The 27,603-nt window shown below is 40.0% G+C and overlaps 1 protein-coding gene across 1 annotated transcript in view; it reads left to right on the top strand.

Annotated features, from left to right (window-relative positions):
• Nucleotides 1-27,603, top strand: part of LOC124723018 (spectrin alpha chain) — a 125,191-nt gene that overhangs the window by 24,594 nt on the left and 72,994 nt on the right. Inside the window, 13 exon segments of the mRNA XM_047248193.1 lie at nucleotides 16,835-17,000; nucleotides 17,081-17,176; nucleotides 17,268-17,403; nucleotides 17,731-17,861; nucleotides 18,035-18,223; nucleotides 18,642-18,830; nucleotides 18,923-19,093; nucleotides 21,424-21,591; nucleotides 21,708-21,947; nucleotides 23,892-24,080; nucleotides 24,159-24,314; nucleotides 24,409-24,541; nucleotides 24,646-24,830. Coding sequence (XP_047104149.1) covers nucleotides 16,851-17,000; nucleotides 17,081-17,176; nucleotides 17,268-17,403; nucleotides 17,731-17,861; nucleotides 18,035-18,223; nucleotides 18,642-18,830; nucleotides 18,923-19,093; nucleotides 21,424-21,591; nucleotides 21,708-21,947; nucleotides 23,892-24,080; nucleotides 24,159-24,314; nucleotides 24,409-24,541; nucleotides 24,646-24,830 — 2,133 coding nt within the window. The 5' untranslated portion in view covers nucleotides 16,835-16,850.

The following is a 27,603-nucleotide window of genomic DNA, read 5'->3' as shown; positions in this document are numbered from 1 at the left end:
TAATTTGGTCTCCATGACATCATCTGAGCAGGATTTAGTTTATTTCGCTAGCCTTGGCCAAAGTAGGATGCACGTCGGACTTGGGAGTTAGTTCATTGTAGATGGAACTTGTAACTATGGAAGTGTGCCTGGGGTACTTCCAAGCAATGAATTCACACCAGTAGTTCAACACTTATACACTGTTTCACGAGTAGTCCTACTGAGTTCCATACTCTGCAGCCCTTAAAGGCTCCTTCTCAGCTGAGGTTGGGGTTGGGTTACAGCAGGTGGTCCCACCATCAGTTAACTCTTTGTTTCATCATTCAAAGTGAGGTCTTCTGTCGCTTATCTAACTGTTGTCCTCACTCCCTCTCAGGACTTGACAAAGGATCATACAAAAACATAGCAAAATTAGCTGCAATTCTTCCTATTGAGTACAGTGAACGTGTGCTAGTTGATTAATAGAAACTATTGACACTAGAACAACAAAAATCGGGTAGTGGATTTTTACAGTAGTCAGTCTTTCGAGAAGACTTAGACCTCTGGAGAAAAGAAATAACCTATTGATATGAAAATTATGAAGGCTGCACTTACATGTTTATATGGCAGTGCACATATAGAAAGGAGATTCTCATTGTTGGGAAATCCTGAATGAAGACACTGCAAATATATGTGAGAGAACATGTTATAACGTCAAGTTGAACAAATATATTTGTAGGATGACCATACATGTAAGCCACAGAGCACGTAAACAAGGTAAGACGAGTGTACACTGAAGTCAAATCAGCACTGAGTGCAAGTCTAGCGGCCGCTGGCTGGCTGGCCGCTTCGGTGGCGCGGCTGCTGCATCGCTGGCAGGCAGCGCCGCATGTAGACGCGCGTAACTGCGCGGGGGCACTTGGAAAGATCGGCGACTCACAACACTTACCCCACCCCCCTTTGAATTTTTTGAACTGGTCTTGATGGAGGTGGCCTTTAGGTTGCTAACGTCCATAGGTGGTGTTTGACTGGCCGTAAAGTCTCGAGAATGAGGCTTCCCGTACGGACGGAAGTGGCCCCGATGATAACGGGTCGAGATTACAGGAGACGTAGGGGTCGAATCTGCTGGGGCCCCGTGCACCAATCTGCCCGTTGCGGCAAGTCCGGTTGTTATAACAGGAAACATGGGCGATGTGTCGGCGTCCGTAGGAGGAGGAGACGAGTAGAGTTGCTCAGACAGATGGTCATCTGGTTTTTGCATGGGCACGTCTCCTGGTGGCGTCCGTTCTTGTGCTGGCACCGAGATGATGGTGAGAGGGCTGCGTTGTGAGTAATGATACCAAGATCCCGAGCGTCAGGTAGAGCCGAAGGTGGTGTAGCGGCATTCGGAACAGGCGTTGCCGGCACACGAGGCCGAAGCTGGTCAGAATGACACACTGCAACACCCGTGTCCGTCTGGATATCATACAGGCGTCGGCCACGGTGTCTGAAGATGCGGCCAGGACTCCATTTTGGCCGCCTGCCATATCCCCGTACCCATACAAGGTCGCCGACGGTGAACAGGCCAAGCGAAGGCACCCGCGGCCGTGAGGTGGAAGGCCGGAGAAGATGAAGTAGCGTGCAGGGCTGTCGCCCATGGGGGTGAAATGGTAAGAAGCCAGAAATTGGAGAAGCGCATCAGCAGCAGAAGTCAGGAGTTTCCTCATCTGAGCATTAAGTGTGCGGACCAGTCGTTAAGCCTCACCGTTTGACTGTGGATGGAACGGAAGGGCCGTGAATGCATGACGCCGTGACGGGCACAAAAATCCGCAAATTCGGAAGAGGCAAATTGCGGACCATTATCAGTAACAAGAGTAGAGGGAACGCCTTCCAAAGAGAAAATGCGAGCTAGAGCATTTGTGGTTGCCGCGGTGGTAGGCGACGTGCAACGGACAGTGAAAGGAAAGTTAGAGTAGGCGTCAATTACGAGCAGCCAATAAGTACCTAAAACAGATCCCGCGAAGTCAGCATGAACACACTCCCAGGGCTTCTCAGGCGAAGGCCACGGTGACAAAGATGACTCCGGGGCGGCGGCCTGTGACGCACAAGGGCCGCAGGCAGCGATCGTGTATGCGATTTCAGAGTCGATGCTGAACCAGTACACATGACGGCGCACCAGAGATTTTGTGCGAGAGACACCCCAGTGCCCTTGGTGAAGGAGGCGCAAGACCGACGCACGCTAAGACGCAGGTACCACAACACGCGGCGAAGCATTGTTGGTGGAAAGGAGGATAACACCATCCCTAGCCGTGAGGCGGTAGCGCAAAGCGTAGTAGTTCCGCAACGGATCAGAAGTCTTAGCGGACGGACGATCTGGCCAACCCTTCTGAATACAGCTTAAAACCCGGGAGAGGGTAGGATCGGAACCCGTAGCAGCCGCCAGCCGGTCCCCGGTGATGAGGAACCCGTCCACAACCCGCTGCTCGGCAACATCCAGGTGGAAACACAAAAGTTCGTGTTCGTCCCTAGCGAATGCCAGATCAGGACCCATGGGAAGGCGAGACAGTTCATCAGCATTCGCATGTTGAGCCGTCTGCCGGAAATGAATCTCATAATTGAAAAGAGACAGAGCCCAACTGAAGATACGTCTGAGAATTAATGATAATGGCTGCAAACCAGTATCCACCTGCATGCGAACATCACGACCAAGGATTTGGGCAGTGAGGAATAACTTCCCTGAAAGGGAAGAAGTGCCATTGACAGACAACACAGAAGCAGTCAGCGTCACGTTCATGAACGTCAGGTATGCGGTAAGATTTGCAAACTGATGACATGACCTTTTTGCATTTGTAACACACGGCCCAACGTTGTGGACAATCTTCTCGTGAATGTTGCGTAAAACACCGCGGACATGAAGGAAGTTGCCGTGGATTTTGCTGCAGTTGCTTAGAGATTTGTTTACGGTTAGGCCGAGGCTGCAGACGGGAGCTTACTGCGGCCACGTCGGCCGGCGGGGACACGCCGCACGCTTCGTCAATAGCGCACAGAGGTTGTACTTCTCGGACGTCACCCCCACGCCTCTATTTGCGCCCCAGCGGCGCGAGAAATTTCAAAAGACTGAGCGATGCATAGGACTTGCGAACTGAAGGGCATGTTGTCTAACTTCTTTGTCGGGCGCCGATCGGATAATAGCATCCCGTACCATGTAATCGGCGTGGATTCTTTGTGAACTTCAGTAACAAATTGGCACTTTCTACTGAGGCCGTGAAGTTCAGCAACCCAAGCGCGATAGGATTGATTCGGTTGTTTTTGACAACGATAAAAGGCAACACGAGAGGCTACCACATGCATTTGCTTTTGAAAATAGACAGAAGTGAGCACATTTCCGCAAAGGACCAAGACGCAGGATCTTTCAAAGGAGCCAATTGCGACGACAACCGATACATTTTGAGGTGAAATCCATGAAAGGAACAAAGACTTGCATGTTTGTTCGTTCGCGACATGAAATGCCTAGAAGTGCTGTCGAAGACGTTTTTCGTAATCAGACCATTCTTTCGCCGTCTCGTCGTGAGGAGGAAAAGGAGGTATAGACAACGACGAGAGACGCCCCGCATTTGATGCCGCGACGAAATCACGAACCGCAGAAGTGAGAAGCGTTTGCTGTTCAAGGAGACCTTGCAATAGTTGCTCTAAAGTAGCCATGAAAACCAGTGGGTCAACGACGAAAAAGAAAAATCCACTACCTCGTCGCCAATTGTTATGTCAAGTTGAACAAATATATTTGTAGGACGACACAATACATGTTAGCCACAGAGCACGTAATAAACAAGGTAAGACGAGTGTACATTGAACAGTCAAATCAGCACTGAGTGTCTGAGTCCAAGTCTAGCGGCCGCTGGCTGGTTGGCCGCTTAGGTGGCGCGGCTGCTGCATGGCTGGCAGACAGCGCCGCATGTTGAGGACGCGCGTAACTGCGCGGCGGCACTTTGAAAGATCGGCGAGTCACAACAGACCATAAGATGATCATTTGACTGTAAAAGATGCTGCAGTGAATATGCTTGAGGGGAAGGCTCACTTTGTAATCATCACTCAGTATCTTGATTTGGCATGCACAGCTCATGTTGCATAGAAGTGGTACTGTGAAGGTGAGAGAAGAGTGGCTGATGATAAACTGAAGAAACAAAAGGAACAGGAAACAGAAAAATTGTTGCAAGTATGAAGAGTACGTTTGGAAAACAAAAAGTAAATGTTGAACACAATTAACGGACATTAAAGAAAATGAAAGAGGAGGAAACGCATTACTGGATCATGGAAACAAATGCTTAAAAGAAGCTGTAAATAAAGAGGAGTCAGTGGGAATTTGTGTGGCCCAAGCAATGTTAGTGTGTGCTACAAAAGTTAGGGAACAAGAAGTGAAAAAAAATTAAAGGCACAGGAAGCAGTTCAGTGAAAAATCGATGTTATAATTTTTTTTTCAAATAAGCAAAAACAAAGTGAGACTAAATGATCTAATTTTGCAAAAAAAGCTAGATGATTTTCCACATTCAATTTAAAAATTGAGATGTAAAACATTTTTTTGTATTACTCTGAAAGTGCTACTGTACAGATGCACTTTAAAGCTTTTTCTAGAAGTATTTGTGCTGGTTGGGAGCATGAGCGTATTATAATAAAGTGCAGTGGTTTACCTGTTTATTATTATTATGTGATTTTGTTATAGTTTTATGTGTTAATTACAATTAAAACAATAAGTAAGAGTTTGGGAATGGGTTGGATGCCAGATTATAATAAAATAAAAAAAATTAAAAAAGCTTTTGGCCCTTCTTTCTTTATGGGAAATTTGAGTCTATATTTAGCCTGTTTTTTAAGTCCAAACCAGTAGTCAGTTTTTGGAATTGAAATGGTCAGTAAGTCAGTAATTTTAGTCTTAGATTTGATTACCACCCCTGGACTTCTATATTGAAAGCATGAATAGTACAACTTTTGAAGCATAAAATGTCAAGTACTGTTGCGTCACCAACACTCAAAGATTCTCAAAATGATCAGTTTTTTTCTGGAAGGCACATTTCTGTGGATTTAGATGATTGTAAGAATTGAAATACTATTGTAATATTAAGAGAACATAATTAAAAGCCACAACTACTCTTGATATCAGTCTAATAAAAAATAATCCAGAGAATAAACTTATTTCAGTGCTTATAGAAAGCAAGAGACGTTCTGTGGTTCTGTAGCAAGTGCTGTAATGGCCAAAATCCATAAACTTACAGTGTGTTCTGTAATTACAAATACATTTAGAGCCCACTGCTAAACAGAAGATGCTCCCTTACGGGGAGCTATTCTGGACCAGATGTTTGCAAACTAAATGGTCATACAGTTTTCCATCACTTCCACAGATGTTCAAATGTAGTGTGGAGTCCCATCTGTGACCACAGTCTCTGAGAAAAGTGAAAAAATAAAAATCTTCAGCTTTGTGTAAGAGGCCATTATTATATAGAATTAGTCTTTCCTAATAAAAAATTTTAAATTTTCTGCAGGAACCTTGCTACAGCCATACATGCAAACCAAGTTGCCACTCGGAACGGTGGCTGATGGGAGCCCCCGTAAAGGCATTTTCAATTTACAATCCCTCCCATCCGATGCCGCACCGATTCTCAACTTAGTTTGCGCAAATATAATGTTATATAGCTGAATATTATTTCTTGTACAGTAAAGAAACTTTAATATGTATTGGTTCCAATTCTAGGTGAACTGTAAATAGTTACTAATTAGAAATGTGGCAACTCAACAAATTTCATCAGTGATCTGTAGTACTAATAAGGAGAAAAACACACACACACACACACACACACACACACACACACACACACACACACACACACACACACACACACACACAAAAAAAAAAAAAAATCAGTTCAAGGAATTTTGGAATTTCGAATCAAATAAAAACTGTAGGGAAGTTTAATAATGCAGTAAGTAACCCACCGGTAACTATAAATTTAATCTGTCGCCATTGTAGTGCTGTGCTCGTGACTCTGTAAGACGTCTGTGTGGGGGTAAAATGTCAGTGTAGGTTCTATGGCAGACGTTCACAGCTGCATGGTCCAATAAATCCCCCTCCCACTCGTCTGCTGCGTCCTGCTTGACCTACTCTCCCGCGCATGTGCAAGTTCAACATGCCTCTGGAAAATTTGGGAATGCTGCTTTGCGCATATAAGGAAACTGTAGTTTTGACTTCTGGAGTTAGTACTATGTTCCAGCAATCATTTGCACGATAAATCGTAATAATTTGGACTGAGTCAGTGTACATTCACATTCCAAATTAATTTGTAAATATGGCTACATGCTGAAAATTTATTTAATTTTAAATTAAATCTAAGTTGTTTGTAATTCCTATCCACCACCTTTTACACATTACAATAATAGAAATTTTTCTGCAGAATAGGAGTTGTCAAGGAGAAACTTCTTGAATTTGTTTTCAAAGTTTGCTCTACCTGTTAGACATTTTATGTCACTGGGTAAGTTATCAGAAATTGTAGTTACATCATTGTGCACCCATTTTTGTGGTAAAAACAACATTAATGTGGAATAATGAATGTCTTTTCCATCTGGTATCATAATTATGTATACCATTGTTCCTTTTGAACTGCAGTGGATTATTTACAATAAACTTCATGAAGAAATAAACATACTGTGAAACACTAGTCAGAATTCCCAACTCCTTAGACATCTAAAGAGATGTGTCGAAAATGATCGTGGATGAACGCACATATTAGTCTTACAGTATGATTTTGAACAATGAAGATTTGCTTTTAATGATGAGTTCCTCAGAACATTATTCCATATGACATTATCAACTGAAAGTGTGCAAATGTGTCAACTTACCAATTTGTCTCTCCCCAAGATTTGCAATGGTACCAAATGCAAACGTGGCTGGGCTGAATAGTTTCAGGATGAGGACGATGGCAGTGACAAATGTAGAAAGCTTGAAAATTATCATCAGTTATTATGGATTGAAAACAGATAATTGTATTTTGGTGGTGGCCTCCATCCTTCAGTATGCTGTTGGCAATAGTAGATTCCTGAGTTGAGCTTTCAAATTATTAAATAAACTGCTAATGCTGCCTGTTATTTGTGAGGTATATGGAGTGGTGTGAGTTTTGCAGTAATGTAAAATAGAATTTACTTGTGGCAGATAGAGGGAAAGGCAAATGCCAGACTGTGATTAATGAAACTGGTTCTGCATGCAGGTGACTGTGGAGGAGTTAACTTACAAGATAGTTGTTGAGAACAGGACCCATGTCAGGTCAAGCTTAAACTGACTGAAGAAACTGGAAACGTCTCAAACTAGAACTGGGTGATACATAGTGGGTTGATTTGGTTAGCCGAGGAGTGCTACGGGACTGTAAGCTGCAGTGGTATACTTTGTGTTGTGCGTCACATGGAAAGTTGCTTCTAAAGATTGGAGCACATGTATTTGCAACAAGATCTAGAAATACATACAGATAAAATTTGGGTAATTGGAGTATCATGGAATGGGCAAGTAACACTGGTCTTGAGTACTTTCCACCGTACATACTGCACTAGCACACACGGTAAAGTAATGATTTCAAAGTTTGTGTTATGTAGTTTCATCCCATGTAGGCTTTCACGGCCGGCGTCTTCATCATTAAACACTTCCGGGCTACAGATCGACCATGGCAACTTAGCCCGGAAGTGTTTACTGATGATGTTATGTAGTTTGTTTTTGAAAAATGTAGAGAGCTGTATGTCTGCTGGTGTGTTTTAGCAGATCAAACAATACAGTGTGAATCTGAAGGGTCATCAGAGGAGACATAAATTGTGGCAAAAAATCAGGAAAAGGACTGAAGAAATGGCCACAAAATAAATATGCCCACGTATACCATAGATATATATGATCTAAGAAACTGCCTCACAGAAACTGTGATGTTACAGAAGTCGCCATTTCAGCAGAGGGCGTTAGGAATGTCTAGGACCAGTTGCAAATACAGTGGTGGAAAAAACAACCATAACACCAAGGAGGAGCTGTGCGACGTAAACCAAAGTTGGTAGATGTGTTTCTACGTCTGAAATCTGATGTCATTTCAGATTTCATGCCAGTCGGATAAGAGTGGTGCTAGAGAATGTACGGTCGCAAAAAAGCAGCCACTGTAATTGATTGCTGGCAGCAGTGGTCTGGGAAGGTATGGTCGCGAGAACAACAGGCTCCAGACGGCCAGGTGGAACTACCGAGAGGGAAGACAATCGTGTTCAGCATATGACTCTGGCTCATCGTACTATATCTGCAAGCAGCAGTTGGCACCACAATGACACAACAAACTGCTACAAATCAGTTAATTCAAGGACAGCTCTGAGACACACACATTATAGCATGCATTCCACCGTCCACAAACTGTCGTCATTTGTGACTTCAGTGGTGGCAGGGTGGAGGTCTGTTGTGTTTACTTATGAAAGGTGGTTCTGTCTCGGTGCCAGTATGTCCATGTGTTGGTTAAGAGGAGGCTACAGAGGGCCTGTGACCAATCTGTCTACATGGTAGACACGTTGGACCTACAACTAGAGTTACGGCCTGGGTGCGATGTCATTTTGCAGCAGGAGCACTATCGTGGTTATCCTACGCACCCTCACAGCGTATTTGTACGTCTTTCTGGTGACTGACCTATGATGCTGCCATTTGTGAACAGCATTTCACTTTTTCAAACCAACAGCTCAATTCATGGAATCAATACTAGAAATAAGAATAATCTTCACAAGAATTTAAAGTCACTTAGTCTTGTACAAAAAGGTGTGCATTATTCAGGAACACACATTTTCAATAACTTGCCAGCAGCCATAAAAAGCTTAACAACCAATGAAATTCAGTTTAAGAGAAGCCTAAAGGATTTATTGGTGGCCAACTCCTTCTACTCCATTGATGAATTTCTTAGTAAAACCAACTGATTTGTATATAAGTACAACATAACTTCTGCACAATTTCAGTGCAGTAATGTGTTCACTGAAAATTTGTGTGTGTGTGTGTGTGTGTGTGTGTGTGTGTGTGTGTGTGTGTGTGTGTAAGTATAATCTAACTTCTGCACCATTTCAGTGCAGTAATGTGTTCATTGTAAATAAGTATTACGGTAGTTGTATTACATGTTTATTACCTTATAAATAAATAAAAAACGTTTTTTATTTTAAATTCAGTGCATTAGTATTTGTAAAATGACTCTTAGTGTTCATTAAAAATGACGATCATTCCACTTGGGACCTGTGGAATGGTACATTAGCTTATTTGTTTTAGTTGTAAATATTTGTCATGTATTGTTGTTTTTCTGACATGTTCCACATCCAGGAGGACCTCCTCACTACGGATCAATTGGAATGAAAGTAAATCTAATCTAATCATTTCAGGGCTGTTTTCCAAAATGATAATGATCGCCCACATACTGATGTTGTAACACAATATGCTCTACAGTGTGTAGACTTGTTGCCTTGGCCTGCTTGATGACCAGATCTGTCTCCAATCGAGCACATACGGGACATCATCATCAGGGTGTATACGACCCGGGCATTTTTTCATCCGGGAGAGAACCGGGAAAAATCCGGGAATTTTTCGTTGTTGTAGTTTTCAGTTAATTTTTTTTTAATTTTGACTGGTAAGAACAGTTACTCTAACAAAGGATATTACTGTATCGCGCTACTGCAGAATAATACTGCAGCATTAAAACGTGAACGAGAGGGAAAACGAAAATAAAACTTAAATTACAAGGGAAATGCGCCATGTATAGCAACAAAGCAGTGCTCATACAATCGTCTGCCAACAGCAAAATGTGTCAAGACTTCAGGAAGACTGTACAATGCCTCCGACGAGCGTGACGTCACAACTGGTACATTTACCCGTAAAAATTTTACTGGAGCGCTCAAGCTGCCAGATTCATGCATGCGCAGGAGGCCCAAATCTAGGGGAAGGGGGGCAAATTCATATTTTTGAGGAAAAAACCTTGTTTCACAAAGCGACTAGCATCCAGCGCACGTTAGTCTATCGATTAGTCATATGGCTTTGAAACGCATACCTGTTGGTTTTTGAACATTTTTAACACATTCTAAGTTGATTTCTGAATGAATCGTAAGTTGATTTCTGAACGCGTGTATAGTGTACATGATGTCTTTGTCAGGGAAATCCTCGTCGCATGTAGAAACAAACTTTCCTGCAGACAAAAGGGGCTATACGAGCTGAGCGGAGGAAGGCCGAACGGATTAATGTCAACCGCTGTCTGATTGTGTCGTTGATTGGATTTTCGAATGATGGGCGTTGTTATAATTATTAGCGAAATCCATAGATTCAGACTACAGGAGTGGAAATAAACGAATAACATGTAAGAAAGATTACTTATTACCTTCTCGGTGTATCCAAGAAAATGAAGTTTTGACAGAAAATTTGTGGACAGGTCGCTTTACTAGTAAGAACCAGTTGTACAGTCCCCGGCTAGCAGCCGCTTTAAGTTCTATTCTGGAAGAAGCGCGGAAAATGTGTTGTACGAACGTGTAACAACGCCTGACCGGAGAATAATCGCGGAATAACTAAACCGGTGATTCTGGTAGAGTTAGTGAACTTGCTTTGACTTTGGCAGGAGTAGTTACAGAATTAGTGAGAACAAGACTGTTTGTTAGAACGAGGAAGGAAAAGAAAAGGGGACATCACACAAATTATGGAACAATATGACGATGCCAAGTTTGTATAAAAATTTCGTACTACTACTTTTCGATCTCATGCTTGAGAAACTGGAGCGTATGAATGAAGTGTGAAACTATTTCCTAACGTAAAGCTTTTTGCTTGTAGTAGGCCTAATATGCATTTGATATTGGTACTTTGTGAATTACATTCTGTCGTTACAAAAAAGACCGTTTGTGCCAAAACAGTCTCGTTTATTTTGTGTGTATTACAATTGCCGCAGTATTAAAAAGGTCTATTTTGTTTTATCTAGCAGACAGTGACAAAATAAACGTAATCAGATCGGGAAACCGCACCAGTCTTGGGTCCTATTTGTATTAACAGCTTTTTCAGTATTGTTGTTGTTGTTGTTGTTGTTGTGGTGGTCTTCAGTCCTGAGACTGGTTTGATGCAGCTCTCCATGCTACTCTATCCCAGTACCTACTGCAACCTACATCCTTCTGAATCTTTCAGTATTAGACAACGACATTTCGACTTTTCATGTAGCAAAACGTTTGACGAACTTTGATGAGGTAATAGATTCTTTCGGAGAAAGGAAAGCACGCCATGTAATGCTGTTCCAAGATTAGAGAGGAAAAAAAAAAAAATCTCGGAGCTAAGGATTGAAGAAATGTGTATTGTCTTGCTTGTCTCATGTTTTTACTGGGTTTATGTATCCTATATTTAATTTTATATCACACAAAGCAGCAAGTTGTTAGCTGATAGGGAACAAAGTGTGCAAATTTTCTGAAGAGCTCTTGTGTGTATATATATATATATATATATATATATATATATGAGGGACAGAAAATCAGACCGGCCGACTGTAAGCAGGAGAGGCACCATAGGACATTTCAATTTCCACTGTCCTGAATACGGTTTGATGGCATCCATTACAAAATATACACGTTTCAATTCCACAGAGCGAAGTACAGTGACGTGCGATAGAAGAATGCTGTGTGAGGAGACGAGGCACTGCACTTTGGCACACTTACGACCAAATTGTTATTTTGTTGTTTGTTTACTTTTCCTCGAACACATGTTTTATGCATCACACTCTTCAGAAAGATATTCGTTACAAAATGAACATATTTTTGAAAATTCGGTTTTTAAATTTTTGACGTCCTATCTCCAACGCTATAGGGAATGGCGGAGTATTGCCCCGGTTCGGAAATATTAGAGATCAGCGGCTGATGCGCAGAGCAGGCTGACAATGAGTTACAGTGGAGAAGTAGGTAGTCTCCACGTGACTCGTGTTTACATTTAGTGATTTAGCTGTTTCCTCTTCGTTTACTGCTCTCGCGTCAAATGAAAACAAAACAGATTTCTGTGGCCGGGAAGTAAATTAAAATACATTACATAATTACGGAAGGCTAAAATGTGTTGTTAGTTGCAGGTTTTATTTTATTTCCACCTTTCTGACAGTCAAGCATTAATTGCCTTGCAGAACACTGAAGTTATTTTTGTCGGTTTGCCAAGGAAATTTTCTTTTATTAATCTTTTCCGCTGAGGCAGACAATATATTTGAAACGAAGTGTTTAATTCCACACACTGTTCACTGCATTTCAAGTGCTCGTTTCCAACTTCTAGCACATTTGCCATTATGCCATAATAAAGAACCAAACATGAGAACACAGTACTGGTACTCCAAGAAAATTTACATCCCGAAAACCACATTGAAAAGCTTAATGCCGGCCGAAGTGGCCGTGCGGTTAAAGGCGCTGCAGTCTGGAACCGCAAGACCGCTACGGTCGCAGGTTCGAATCCTGCCTCGGGCATGGATGTTTGTGATGTCCTTAGGTTGGTTAGGTTTAACTAGTTCTAAGTTCTAGGGGACTAATGACCTCAGCAGTTGAGTCCCATAGTGCTCAGAGCCATTTGAACCAAAAGCTTAATATCAGGTCGTGGCCTACTTCAGTGGGAATCTGGACATACGAATGTGCACATTTTAGTATGGATCACAAAATTCCGATCCTCTTGGAGTATCCTCTGATGCCTTGTTTCTTTTATGACATAATGTTAGATCTTTTAATGTTTTACACGTACGAACATACGGGCTCCCTACGACATCGTAGCTGCGCAAGCGCGGTGAAACCTGTCATCTGGCGCTCTCTGGCAACTGCTGAAATGAACCTATTTCTAACAGGTCGCGGAAAAATATTCCGAATGGTGGTTTGAAAAGGGTCACCATCAAAGTACCATTCTGACAGTTACACAGGAACTATATGCGGTAATGTACGATGAATTTCTTAAACCACAGAGCTTTTGACTCTCATTTAAAGATGAACTCTATGATGACGAGCCATTTAGATGAATTTCGAGCCCAGAAGATCAGACATTTGTCGTTATTAAAAATTTTACTGGCACCTTTTTGAGATATATCTTATTGTAATACGCTCATAAAGGCCAAAATTGTATGTGAAAGCTTAGCTTCTCTTGCAGCGTATTAATCTTATAGATCAATATTATATGTGAAAGCTTTGCGTTTCGTGTTGCAACACAATGTATATTAATTTAAACCGTTAACTTTTTCTGTTCGTGTGTTCGCGCTACTGAACAGTGATGTTGCTATTGGTTGACTGCATCACGTATCCTAAGCTCTGAAACCCGCTGTGATCGGCAGGTAAGATCACGTGACACGAGCTATGAGTGGCTTCCCCTTGGAAAGTAACATGCGGTGTTTGGTGGAATACGAATTTATACTTTGGTAATACGAAAATATGCAGCGTACATATTGCTGCAAATCTAAGATCTTTCCAAAACGCATTTTTTTCTGTTTTTAGTTTTCTAAAGCGCCGGGAAATTTTACGCCCGTGTATAAAACCATAATCATTCAAAGGAATTATATGTTATACAGTACCGAGAGAAAATATACTGTCAGTTAACACGGAAAACGTATGTCTTCACCCGGAAGAAAGTGTATTTTTACCGGGAAATCCGGGAATTTTTTTTTTCCTTGTCCGCGTATACACCCTGATCATACAACTTTAGCGTCATCAACAGCCAGCATTAGCCATCCCTGAATCGACCGACAAAGTGCAACAGGCATGGAACACATCCCACAGACTGACATCTTTCTGTGCAACATTGTGAATACACATTTGCATGCATCCAACCTACTGGCGGTTACACCGGTTATTAATGTACCAGAATTTAACACTTGGAATGGCATTTCTCACACTTCCATTAACCTGTGATCTACCAGTGTTATCACTTAAATATGTTAGACAAATATATTCTCGAAATTTTGTTACTCTACATGATTTTTTGACCTTGCGATTTTTTCCCGTAATACCTTTGAATATTACAAATGAAAGTTTCCCAAGGGATATGTAGGAACAACATCATTGTTGCGAAGGGAAAGGGGGGGGGGTATGATTTCTTAAAGGATCGTGGCTGCAATATGACTTCGTACCAGCTGATTGAAATATCCGGAAATGGGGATTAAAACAGTGAGATGAAGTTCAGTTACTTGAAATATCACAGAATTCTTTCAGAAACTGTAATGTAATGAATGTGTTACGACATTCATATTGTAGCACAAACCTTAAATTGTCACGACTATTAAACTTCCCGGTGAATAAAACTGTAAAGCCTCTATAGTGTTGAATTTATGAACTGTCACTGGCTTTTCACTTTGCAAACTACTACGTTTTACTGAAGAAAGTCCTTAACTATTGCATTGATAGCACTCCCCTTCTTTGGGTAGCCTAATCTCTTTATTGTACATTGTTGCTGTTGGCGTGGGCTTCTCTTACTCCCGTGTAGTGCTGTTGGATTACTTTCAGTGATATGAAGTGGAAACTAATATCTGCATTGTCTGATCATGGTGATAGAGATTCATCGATCACAAAAACATGGTAATGGCAAGGGGAAATAACCCCCCCACCCTCCCCCGAAGTTCATAACAAAAAAAGTGTTTTACTTCATCTGAACACCATCTCTGCAGGCGGTGGGAAAACGGGCGGTCTCTCCATGCGCAAATGCTGGCAGTGACACTGAGATGAGTACAGAAAGTAAATTTACTTGCTGGTATAAGTCAGTTTGCTGTGCAAAAATTATTTTCCAGTAACATAAGCGGAATGCATTTGAAATAACTTGCAATTCTGTTTTCTTTTAAGATAGCCTCCTTAAATGAAAATGATTTTTTATACGAAAATGACAAAAAAAACATTTCAGGATTTCTTTGGAAATTCAGAAGTCTTTGAACCATTAGACCCAGTGGCATTAATAAGTTTCATGACTTCATATAGAAAATCTGCGGTATTTTCGTCAGATATGTCTAAATTTGCGGCAGTTCACTTTAAAAATGACATAATTCTGAATTGCCGTGTTCAGTTGAAGAATCATTGATAGTATGATTTTACTATGCACGTAAGTTATTTTATCCCAACAGGCTGGTCGTTTTCCACCAACTCAATTAATACTTCATGATCAATAATGAGTTCAGCACTCATCGCGAAGACGCACTAGTACGAACAACAGCTCAGGCCCAACTGATGACTAATGGCAAATTCACTGGCTCGTGGTCATGCACACACATTCAAACATGTCTCCTGACAGTACACCTTCGCACGGACAAACCCTCCTACGAGACAGTGTATCACTACCAACCACATAAATTAAACCTGCTAGTAGACATAGAGAAGTCTTGTTGTAGACAAGCGCCCTTATTGTGACCAATTTGCAGGAGACTGCTTAATTGTGAGTCACCAGTTCACAGTTAGAGAGACCTTGAAGCAGTCTTATTATCAAAGCTTATGTTTCGAGGTTGCAGAAGATGGCCACAGCTAGAAACACAAAGCAGCTTGTTATTTTTGCCTATCAAAGATACAAAACCGACTGGTTAAATGCAATTGTAAGGGTATTAGCTGGTTTGTTTCATTTGCCAGGTAGCACCGGTGATATGCGACCAGCAAGGTTCTCATAAACACCCCCTCAGTAATGGGAAACATATTTTTGCAAACTGTACTTTCATCTTGTTGTTACTTAGACCAGGCAAGGTGACCTTTGATGACCTGCGGCCCCGATTCACATAATGCTTCCTGTAGCTCGCGGGCCGCCTCATCACGACGCGGCACCGATGCTCCTATTCAGAACTGTAGCATCTGTGGCGCTGGCCATTGGGGTTCAGTTCCAGGTGGGACTCATCGCTGAAGACAGTTCTATCCTATTTAGTGAGATAGCAGGCTAAAAACGTGTCAGGAGATTCCCTGTACTCGCGATGGGATACCAAATTGACTGTCACCCACCAAACAACCAAAGAGTGATGGTGTAGGGTGCTGTTTCATTTCATAGCTGGACCCCCATTGGTTGTCATCCGTGGCACCCATGTAGCACAGCGGTACGTAAATGACATTCTGCGCCCCATTTTGTTGCCCTTCATAGCAAGCTGTCACAGGCTTACATTTCAGCAAGATAATACCCACCCATACACGGCGAGACTTTCTACTGCTTGTCTTTGTGCTTGGCAAACCCTACCTTGGCCAACAGGGTCTCCGGGTCTCCCCAGTTGAGAACGGGCTCATTATGGGCATGACCCCCCCAACCAGCTTGGGATTTTGACAATCCCTTAGGTATATCCTTTACGAATTTCAACTGAATTGAGCATGGTTTAGCTAGGAGCTTCTTCCAGATTTTTTTCTCTTGGCAATAAATGAACCTACAGTTAAATAAATACAAATTTTAGCCAGTTAATAAAGACTGGAATGTGATTAATTTTTGCTGTTTCATGCCAAATACTACTACTTACTCATTGATTTCTAATAAAACACAAATTATTGTGCTAAAATTATTGTTTGACTAATTTTTGGTGTTGCTGCTAGACGGATTCTGCTAATGATCGGTGGTTGTGTGGTAATGCATTAGCTGGAGGGGAGCGCGGGGGTGGGGGTTAGTTTTAGAAACCAATCTGGACTGTCATTTTCCTCTGTGTACTGCACTACATCAGTAGTAGGATAATATCAGAATCTTTCCTATAACTGTATCTCAAACATGTAATTCCATTGCACGTGTGTTTTTACTGCCATCATCAGTTGATACCTGCTTTTTGCTGTTGCCCCTGTCTCTGTAACATACACTGAGCAAGGTTATATTCAGAATAATTGTATGTTGTCTGTTGAATTTGGTAGTGTGCAGTTTTCATGCACTGCCATGGGTAACATTATCTTTTTTGTTTGTGCTTTTCAGAGGCCGAACCGAAAAAATGGATCAGATAACACCTAAAGAAGTCAAAATATTGGAAACAGCTGAAGATATTCAGGAACGCCGTGAGCAGGTGTTACACCGATACAGCGACTTCAAACAAGAAGCGAGATCCAAACGAGAAAAGCTCGAAGATTCCCGTCGTTTTCAGGTAACTTATTATATCTATAATGTCCTAAAAACAATGTTTTGGGAGAGCATCTGTTTTCATTAATTGCCAATATTTTTCAGTATTTCAAACGGGATGCCGATGAACTCGAATCTTGGATCAATGAAAAACTCCAAGCAGCATCAGATGAAAGTTACAAAGACCCAACAAATTTACAGGTATTGCTTAATTTATTGTAAGTAATGTTGAATTTATTATTACTGCATCTATACTACACCAGAACCCACAATTTTGTTCTATTTTTGCCAGGCAAAGATTCAGAAACACCAAGCCTTTGAAGCTGAAGTGGCAGCACATAGCAACGCCATTGTTTCGTTGGATAATACAGGAATGGAAATGATCAATCAGGGGCATTTTGCCTCAGACATTATTCGAAGGCGACTTGGTAAGTTACTTTTCAAAATATTGACCCTTTATTTTTATAGCAAATACAAAATTTCATTTTTACATGCTAAAGGAGGAAATAACAGTAGTAAAAAAAGTATTGTTACTGAAATTGTATCATTGTTAGTTTTTGGAATCTTAAATACAATAAATCTCAGCTTGCCTTCCAGTTATGAGAAAATGTAAAGTTAGTTGGAGGAATAAATAGTGTAAACTCATACAAAAAGACACAGGGGAAAAGTAATCATGAAGATAGAGGCTCCCCAGTATATACCAAAAGTTACATTTTTTTTTAATGGAATATATAGTGGACATTTTTTGTTTAAAGATGAACTGCATCGTCTTTGGGAACTTCTTCTGTCCAAACTTGCTGAGAAGGGTATGAAGCTGCAACAAGCTTTGGTGCTTGTCCAGTTCCTACGTCAGTGTGATGAAGTCATGTTTTGGATAAATGATAAGGTACTGTTATGTTGTTGAATTTAGCTTTTTGTTGTTGTCATACTGATCATTTTGAACTTGGGGCAAGAGTTTGGCAATTTTGTGATTAATTTGAAGCATTTCCATGTAAAATGCACATTATGGCGGTGATGAATGGAGTAGTGATGATTGTTTATTTTCTCCATTCTTACTAGGAAACATTTGTGACGACTGATGAGTTTGGCCACGATTTAGAACATGTTGAGGTCTTGCAGCGAAAGTTTGATGAATTTCAGAAGGATATGGCTTCACAAGAATATCGTGTCACTGAAGTTAACGAACTAGCTGACAAGTTAATTATGGAAGGACACCCAGAGAGAGACACTATCAGTCAACGGAAAGAGGTATTGCTTTCTAACAACTCTGTTACTTCGTTAACACATGTTTTTCCAATTATAGACTGTAAATAAATCATCATCTATGGGCAGAAGTATTTTCTGATGACAGTTTAAAATTTTTGTGCTGATTCAGTGAATTGTAGCGGATCGTATGTCCGAAATACATTTTTATATAAATTCACACCCACACTGAAAGGCCTATGCTTGATACAGCTCATGTTTTTTAACCAAAACACGAACAACATGTTGAGCCATGATCATATTGGTGGAGGACTTAACACATGAGGAATGCTCACTGAACCACTGGGACAAATTCAATTTTTCATTTTTTGGATGGTGATAACAAGGAATATACTCATGAAAGACTAGTTACAGATCACACATTTGTTTTCTTCTCTTCATTATAGTGTCTGATTTCTTGCAGGGACTTAATGAAGCTTGGATGCATCTTAAGCAGCTGGCTTTAATGCGCCAAGAAAAACTATTTGGTGCTCATGAAATTCAGCGTTTCAATAGGGATGCTGATGAAACTGTTGCATGGATTTCAGAAAAGGATGTTGTCTTGTCCTCTGATGACTATGGGCGTGACTTGGCTAGTGTTCAGACACTGCAGGTTGGTTTAGTTTCTCACTCTGCACTGACACCTTCATTATTTGTATTGTGGTAACTATCTTTATGTACAATATTTCTTCCCTCCTGTTTCAGAGAAAACATGAGGGTGTCGAACGAGATCTGGCTGCACTTGAAGATAAAGTTTCTACTCTTGGGCAGGAAGCAGATCGCTTATGTGCTATTCATGCAGATCATGCTGACCAGATTCAGGCAAAAAGAGCTGAAATTGTTGCTTATTGGGAGAGCCTTACAAGAAAAGCTGAGGTAGATTTTGCATAATAATAGTGTAGTATTTAAAGCAATTACAAATACAGTAACTGCAATGAGATCATTTTTCCCCCTTTTTCTCTGTTAATTCTCATGACTGACTATCTAGTTCATAAATCACATATGACTCCTGGATACATGAGATATACATTAAATATTTTTGTTACAGTCACCAATAACAGAACATTCCTGGAATATTCAAACCGATTAGATATTAATTACAGAAATGTCAGTGTGTGTTGAAAGATAGTTGTGAGAAAACTTCTCTTAAGCTCAGTCTTGCGCCACTTTAAGATATATTGATGTACTGGATGAGAACTACTCCAGCAGAAGTACTCTCAATGTATTAAATGTCTTTGTAACTCATATGGTTTTATATTTGGTGGAAATAGCGAAAATACTATTAAACACATTATGTTTCATTGTTGTATAGTCACTTAGCATTGGCCATTGTTGGACACAGAAGCTATTCCCATTTACAAAAGAATAAAAGAGGTTATTTGTTAAGTAGTTTTTATCCACTTTTACATTTTCATAGTCATTTTGATTACTTTAAAATTAACCATTGTTCCCTGCCCAATTATAATATCTTAAAAGGAAATAAAAATTTGAGACATACACAATGTGATCAAAAGTATCCGGACACTTAGCTGAAAATGGCTTAATAATTCATGGCACCCTCCAGCAGTAATTCTGGAATTCAATATGGGGTTGGCACACCGTTAGCATTGATGACAGCTACCACTCTCACTGGCATACATTCAGTCAGGTGCTGGAAGGTTTCTTGGGGAATAGCAACCCATTCTTAACAGAGTGCTGTACCGAGGAGAGGCATCAATGTCGGTTGGTGAGGCCTGGTATGAAGTTGGTGTTCCAAAACGTCCCTAAGGTGTTACGTAGGATTCGTGTCGGGACTCTGTGCAGGCCATTCTATTACAGGGCTATTACTGTTGTATAACCACTTTGCCACAGGCCGTGCATTATGAACAGGTGCTCGATCATGTTGAAAGATGTAATCACCATGCCTGAAATGCTCTTCAACAGTGGGAAGCAAGAAGGTGCTTAAAACATCAGTGTAGGCCTCTGCTGTGGTAGTATCATGCAAAACAACAAGGGGTGCAAGCCCCCTCCATGAAAAACATGACCACACCATAACACCACTGCCTCCGAATTTTACTGTTGGCACTATACACGCTGGCAGATGACGTTCACCAGGCGTTCGCCATACCCACACCCTGCCATCGGATTGCCACATTGTGTACTGTGATTAGTCAGTCCACACGACATTTTTCCACTGTTCAACCGTCCGAATGTTTATGCTCCATACACCAAGCGAGGTGTAGTTTGGCATTTACAGGCGTGATGTGCAGCTTATGAGCAGCTGCTCAACCGTGAAATCCAAGTTTTCTCACTGCCCACCTAACTTTCATAGTACTTGCAATGAATCCTGATGCAGTTTGCAATTCCTGTGTGTTGGCCTGGATAGGTGTCTGCCTATTACACATTAGGACCCTCTTAAAGTGTCGGCAGTCTGTTAGTCAACAGATGAGGTCGGCCCGTACAATTTTGTGCTGTAAGTGTCCCTTCACATTTCCATTTCACTATCACATTGGAAACAGTGGACCTAGAGAAGTTTAGGAGTGTGGAAATCTCGCATACAGACGTGTGACACAAGTGACACCCAATCACCTGACTACGTTCGAAGTCTGTGAGTTCCGCGGAACACCCCATTCTGCTCTCTCACGATGTATAATGACTACTGAGGTCGCTGATATGGAGTACCTGCCAGTAGGTGGCAGCACAATGCACCTAATATGGAAAATATATGTTTTTGGGGGTGTCCAGATACTTTTGATCACATGGTGTGGCTAAGCTCGACATTCAAAAGATATCATATTCATAGGACAGAAGAAAAAAGTTTTTGTGCAAGCTCTTTATATAATTAGTATTGCTGTTTCTTCTTGTTGCTGATATGCTAAGTTTTATGTAAATTGTAAATTAAATGTTTCATCAGCATGTTTTTATTGCCAACTGAGTATTCTGCACATACAACAAAATTTCCTTTTCATGAGAAGGTTTTGACTAACAATAATAACTCCACATGCTCTTCTTATGTAGAAGAATGCTGTTTCTATTTTCAGTGGGGTTTGCTGCAATTTTTTTCAGTTATGGTGAATACTTCAATTGAATAACTGGTCAAGAAGAAACAAATGTATTTGAGCTCGACTAAAAAACTGATCATAAAGGACAAAATAGTATAAAACTGTAACATTTATTCTGAAACTTTGCCACATGATTACCTACTTCACTTACCTGCTTCCTTACAGGAACGTCGCCAAAAGTTGGATGAATCATACTACTTGCATCGTTTTCTGGCAGACTTCAGAGACTTAATTTCATGGATTAATGACATGAAAGCAATAATATCTGCAGATGAGTTAGCCAAAGATGTAGCAGGTGCTGAAGCACTGTTGGAAAGACACCAAGAACATAAGGTTGTTATACTGCTTAAACAATGAAAAGAAATGTTTCACATAATGTTTTGGTGGATTGTTTTAATTAAATATGAAACATTCTTATTAATTAATGAGCTGACCATTTCTATCCATAGGGTGAAATTGATGCAAGGGAAGACAGTTTCCGAGCAACAGCAGAAGCTGGGCAGCTACTATTAAAACATGGTCATTATGCCTCTGAGGAAGTAAAAGATAAGCTTGGTGTTCTGAGTTCAGAGAAAGCATCATTGTTGTCTATGTGGGAAGAACGTCGCATTCTTTATGAGCAGTGCATGGATTTACAACTTTTCTATCGTGACACAGAACAGGCAGATACTTGGATGGCCAAACAAGAGGTATGGCAACATATTTTTTACATGTAGATCGTCATATATATTCTGGAAGCCACTGTATGATCTGTGGCGGAAGGTACATTGTACCATTACTAGGCCCCCTACTATGATAGGAAGTAAATGATAAGTGACAATTTTGTGCTGAATTATAAGTAATAATTGCTGCTGAGTGTTCCCTTCTCACCATTTGCTTGATCCATTTTCTACAGTCGTGCTCAGTTTCACAGCTATAAAACTAAATTAGTTTTTTAAGACTTAAAGGTAGGTAGTTTTAAGTAAAATAACATTGTGTGCCTTCCAGCAGCTGTGATCTTAGTTTTTTAGTTGCTGCAGGTAACCTGCTGCACTAATAACATGTCACAATTGATAGTTTATGCACAAAGTCACACTAAGTTTAACTGTATTGACGGAGAAATTATTTTTGAATATATGTCAATAGATACAAATATAATAGAGGGAAACATTCCACGTGGGAAAAATTATATATAAAAACAAAGATGAGGTGACTTACCGAACGAAAGCGCTGGCAGGTCGATAGACACAAAAACAAACACACAACATACACACAAAATTCAAGCTTTCGCAACAAACTGTTGCCTCATCAGGAAAGAGGGAAGGAGAGGGAAAGACGAAAGGAAGTGGGTTTTAAGGGTGAGGGTAAGGAGTCATTCCAATCCCGGGAGTGGAAAGACTTACCTTAGGGGGAAAAAAGGACAGGTATACACTCGCGCACACACACACATATCCATCCAAACATACAGACACAAGGAGACAATAGATACAGTTTGATCATTTTTTGCTTGCGTTCATATGCTTGATGTGGAGTATATTTGCAGCTTCACACTCTGCAGGATACACATTTTACGGGCACACACTGCTGGTTGAGATGAGGTTTTTCAGTTTCTCAAATTAAGATAAAACAGAAAACAATCTTGTAACTGTTAACAGATTAGGTATGCAAATACAGTGTAAGAAATTGTTTCCATTCTTAGTAACAATGACATATTGAGTATATTGTTCAGTTGACACTGTAACAAACAGTTGTACTATCAGTGATGACTGCAATGTGTGTAAGTAGTGTGGGTCATAGCAATTTTAAAGTAAAAACTTAAAGTGCTATTAGGCTTTCGCGGAATCTGGCACAATCCCAGTTTGATAGTGACACATTTCTGACAAAAAGAAATGAAATAATAAACCAATATAATGTTTTATGTTAGCCACTTTTGTTGACTGTCAAATGATAAAATAAATTAATACAAGCTTCAGATCACTATCAGAGTAGTTGTTTGTGCAGAAGGCTGAGAATTGAGTCACTTTCCCATGATTTTGAATACTCAGTGCCAGCAGAACAAAAGGATTAGTTCAGAGATAAGTGAGTGTCTTAAAGTTTCAGAAAATTTATTAATTAATAAGAATGGAAAAAATCCGTTCTTCAGATTTGTGAGTAAATCAATTGTTGTGTGCTTACACCAACTGTAAAAGCATGCCTCTTAAGAAAGATAGGAGATATATTAAGTTGTGTGTCAGCATAGTAATTGATCTCTAAAATCGACTGTAATCACGAAAAAAGAATAAAACACTAGACTCTCATTCGGGAGGGCGACAATTCCACCTGTGTATGGCCGTTGTTATTTAGGTTTTCCGTGATTTCCCTAAATCGCTTAAGACAAATGCTGGGATGTTTCCTTTGAAAGGGCATGGCCCACTTCCATCCCTATCCTTCCCTAATCCGATGGGACTGATGATTTCGCTTTTTGGTCCCCTCCCCCAAATCGACCATCCATGAAAGAAGATGCTGGAGTCACACCAAAACTTCATGGTGCAGTTAAGAGCCATAAATAAAGATTGCAAGAGATGTTTTGTGTGTCTTCAGGTCAAACATGTTGTAAATTGATTGTGTCCATAATTTCAGTTCAGTCTAAATATGTTATGGTTATTCCGTTTCAGGCATTTTTGGCTAATGAAGACCTTGGTGATTCCTTAGACTCTGTTGAGGCACTTATTAAAAAGCATGAAGATTTTGAGAAATCTTTGGCAGCACAAGAGGAGAAAATAAAAGCACTTGATGAATTTGCCACAAAATTAATAGAGGGTCAGCATTATGCTGCTGATGATGTTGCACAACGCAGAGCAATGGTAAATAGTATATAACAGAATAATAATTTCATTCACAAGAGTCAAGAGAGGAATTCTAATGTTAATGATTTGTTGCAGCTTTTAGAACGCCGTTCAGCTCTGCTAGAGAAATCAGCCCAGCGTAGAGCAATTCTCGAAGACTCAAATCGCTTCCAACAGTTTGAAAGGGACTGTGATGAAACTAAAGGTTGGATCAATGAGAAACTAAAGTTTGCCACTGATGATAGCTATCTTGTAAGTGGACAGTTACAATAAGAGTAAAAACTTTTTAATTAACACTGTCTTTTGGCTACATATTTTTAACTTTATATTTCCAATCCTTTTATAGGATCCCACAAATCTGAATGGAAAAGTGCAGAAACATCAAAACTTTGAACAGGAACTTAATGCCAATAAGTCACGAATGGATGAGATTGCTTCCACTGGACAGGAATTGATTGAAGCAAATCACTATGCATCAGGTTTGTAGTCACATCCATAGCCAATTACATGAGGCATATCTATTACAAAATAGTGCATTATTATTATTATTATTATTTTATTATTATTATTATTACTATTACAGATAGAATCCAGTCACGCATGGATGAAATCTTGCAGTTGTGGGAGACACTAGTTTCAGAAACAGAGAAGAAAGGTTCAAAATTACAAGAGGCTTCTCAACAGCAGCAGTTCAATAGAACGGTTGAGGATGTAGAATTGTGGTTGTCAGAAATTGAGGGTCAACTGATGAGCGAAGACTATGGCAAGGTACACATGAACTTGAACCAAAATCTTAAAGTACAGTTGATCGTAATTTGGAAATATGTACAGAATTACTATGCAATGATTTCAAAACATGTTATAATTGCTTCTACATTTTTCTTGTTAAATCGGACGCTTCCCTTTTTTGAGTGTCATTCTATTGAACCTATCCAACTGCCTACTCTGACCAGTTCATATTTCACTTTTATATATCAGTTCAATTTTAGTGTTCTGTTGGCAAAATTAATTAGTTTCTCTAGTTCTGAATTGATTCAAAATATTGAAGTCGCGGTTCCCTCAAATATTCCCTATTCTCATACTACTGTTCAGACTTCAGTCATGATACTAAGGAAGTGTTAAGCAGAGGAAAAGCACATAAAATGTGTAAACAAACTTTTCAGTGACTTAATTGCCTAGGAAGTTCGAGTTGTGACCTCATAAGGAATAGCCAGACTTTGTGACCCAAAATTTCAACATGCTAGTTCAGGCCCCATTGGACGGACAGTAACTACTACAAAATTGTTTAGGCTGGTATGTTTCTATTTTAGAAAAATGGAGTTTAATGGTCAGACACAGGTTCCATTTCAGGCCACAGAAGTTGTTTGAGAACTTGAAAACAAAGAAATTTTATTTTGTTTATCAAACCAACATTGAAAATTTTTTTCCACCCCCCTTCCTCCCTGAACATTTAGTGAGTTCAGTCAGTTAAAGATATACTTTGGTGGGGAAAGCCATTGCAGGTCAAGTGGTAAAAGATCTGCATTCTGTTCCCAAGGGTTTGGGTAACAGTAATTGCATAGTTCCCCATTCTGTGATGGGAGAATGAAAATTTCAGGAATCTTTGGTATATTGTTTTGTTAAATAATTAATTTTATTATGAATTAGGAAATAAAGAACACTGAAGCTTGTTGAATTGATGGTTCTTAGGATTTGGTCTCTTGTTAATTGGAGTGGGTCATTTAGCATAACATTTTTATTCTCCGTTCATTATTGTTATTTGAAAGGAAGTTTTCCTTGTGTTTCATTAGTAGTGAAAAGTTTCTTATTTCCCCCACCCAACAATAGCTCTCTTCTTCTTCACACCAATGTCTCTTCATATTAGCAGTAACTCAGTTACCTTTTATTTATTTTTTACCCTATAACATCAAAAATCATAATATTAAATGCTCTCACTAGAAATGTTACTCTCTTAAATGATTTTACAAATATCACTTACTCATTGGTGCCTTTCCTTTAGAAGGTTTAATCTTGAACCACATTTCATATGTAATTTTCAAGGGCGGAATAAAAATGTACATTGATGGTTTGACTTAACTGATTTATGAGGCCATTGATAGTGGTTGTTTATTCCTCCTCTTACTCAACCCTCTGGTGTATGCATTCACTGGAGGTCTAATTAGGTGTATAACACCTGGGACCACCCAGCGGTCCAGGAAAATCGTGGGAATTTTTTTTTCCATCTGGGAAAATGGAAATTTTTTGAGAATTCCAGAAATTTTTCATTATTTCAGTTTTCAGTTAAATTTTTGTAATTTTTACTATGCTCTAACAAAGAATTTTACTTTAGCCCGGTACTGCAGAATAATGGTGCAGCAATAAAACATAACCCAGAGAATAACATCAAAATAAAACTTTAGTTGCAAAGAAAATGTGCCATTAGCGATATAAAATCACAGAGCGCACACAAGCGTCTGCCAACAGCAAAATGTGTCACACTTTGGGGCAAAGAGCATGCAGTATTTCGTAACAACAAACTGTTTTTGCTGAGCATGACATCACAAATACTATTACAGGGCACAGAAAAATATTGTGGATTGTGGTTTCGGAATCTTTACTTTGAAAGTAAATTTCATATTACACTAGATGAATCATGTTATGCCTGGAATGTGTGATGAATTTATTAAATCACGGAGTATTTGACACTCATTCAAAATTTAACACTTTGAGGACCAGCCAATTAGAAAAATTTCAGGCCGAGAAGACCAGCCGTTTGTCATTATTAAAAATATTACTGGCAGATTTTTATTTGGTATATCTTGAACAAAGTTTCAAGGTTAGTTTCTCGTATTGATTCTAGTTCTTTCATAGATTTCAAATTTTGCAATAATGATGGCAAAAAGTATAATTATGCTTGAAAAAAGGTATGGAGTGAGTTCTTGAGCAATTTCACAGTAATAGATTTTCTATGGAAAAATCTAAATTCTTGATGGAACATGTGTTCAGCCAGTTAACTCGTGAAATGTTCAGTGCACAGCAGTGAAAGTAATCATCACGCTTGTCAGAAATATTCAGGTACTGCAATTTAAGATGTATTTGTAGTATCGTGCCTAACCACACCATCTGAAAAACAGCAATAATTTTTTGACGACTGATATCATACATATCAAAAAAAGTTTTGCGTCACCCCGGTTCCGAGAACTCCTGAAGATAGATGTTGACTGTGGATATTGTATCACAGACTCAGTCCCTTTGTTCAGAGATGTCACTAAACCTGCCCAAAGATGTAAACATCCATGCATGAGCAGCACCTATTAGACAGAGGGTGTCCAACAGCTGATCAGTTCTAGTCATTCCAACAGAAAAGAGGTACACAGCTCATGTTGTCTATAGTTAACCATGCCTAGATGGTCAATACCGCAGTTCGATCGCGTCCGCATTGTTACTTTGTGCCAGGAAGGTCTCTCAACAAGGGAAGTGTCCAGGCATTTTGGAGTGAAGCAAAGCGATGTGGTCCAGACACGGAGAAGATACAGAGAGACAGGAACTGTTGATGGCATGC

Source organism: Schistocerca piceifrons, chromosome X, assembly GCF_021461385.2.
Source record: "Schistocerca piceifrons isolate TAMUIC-IGC-003096 chromosome X, iqSchPice1.1, whole genome shotgun sequence".
In the NCBI taxonomy this organism is placed as follows: Eukaryota; Metazoa; Arthropoda; class Insecta; order Orthoptera; family Acrididae; genus Schistocerca; species Schistocerca piceifrons.
The sequence above is the reverse complement of the archived record's forward strand: the minus strand, read 5'-3'. Positions and strand labels throughout refer to the sequence as shown.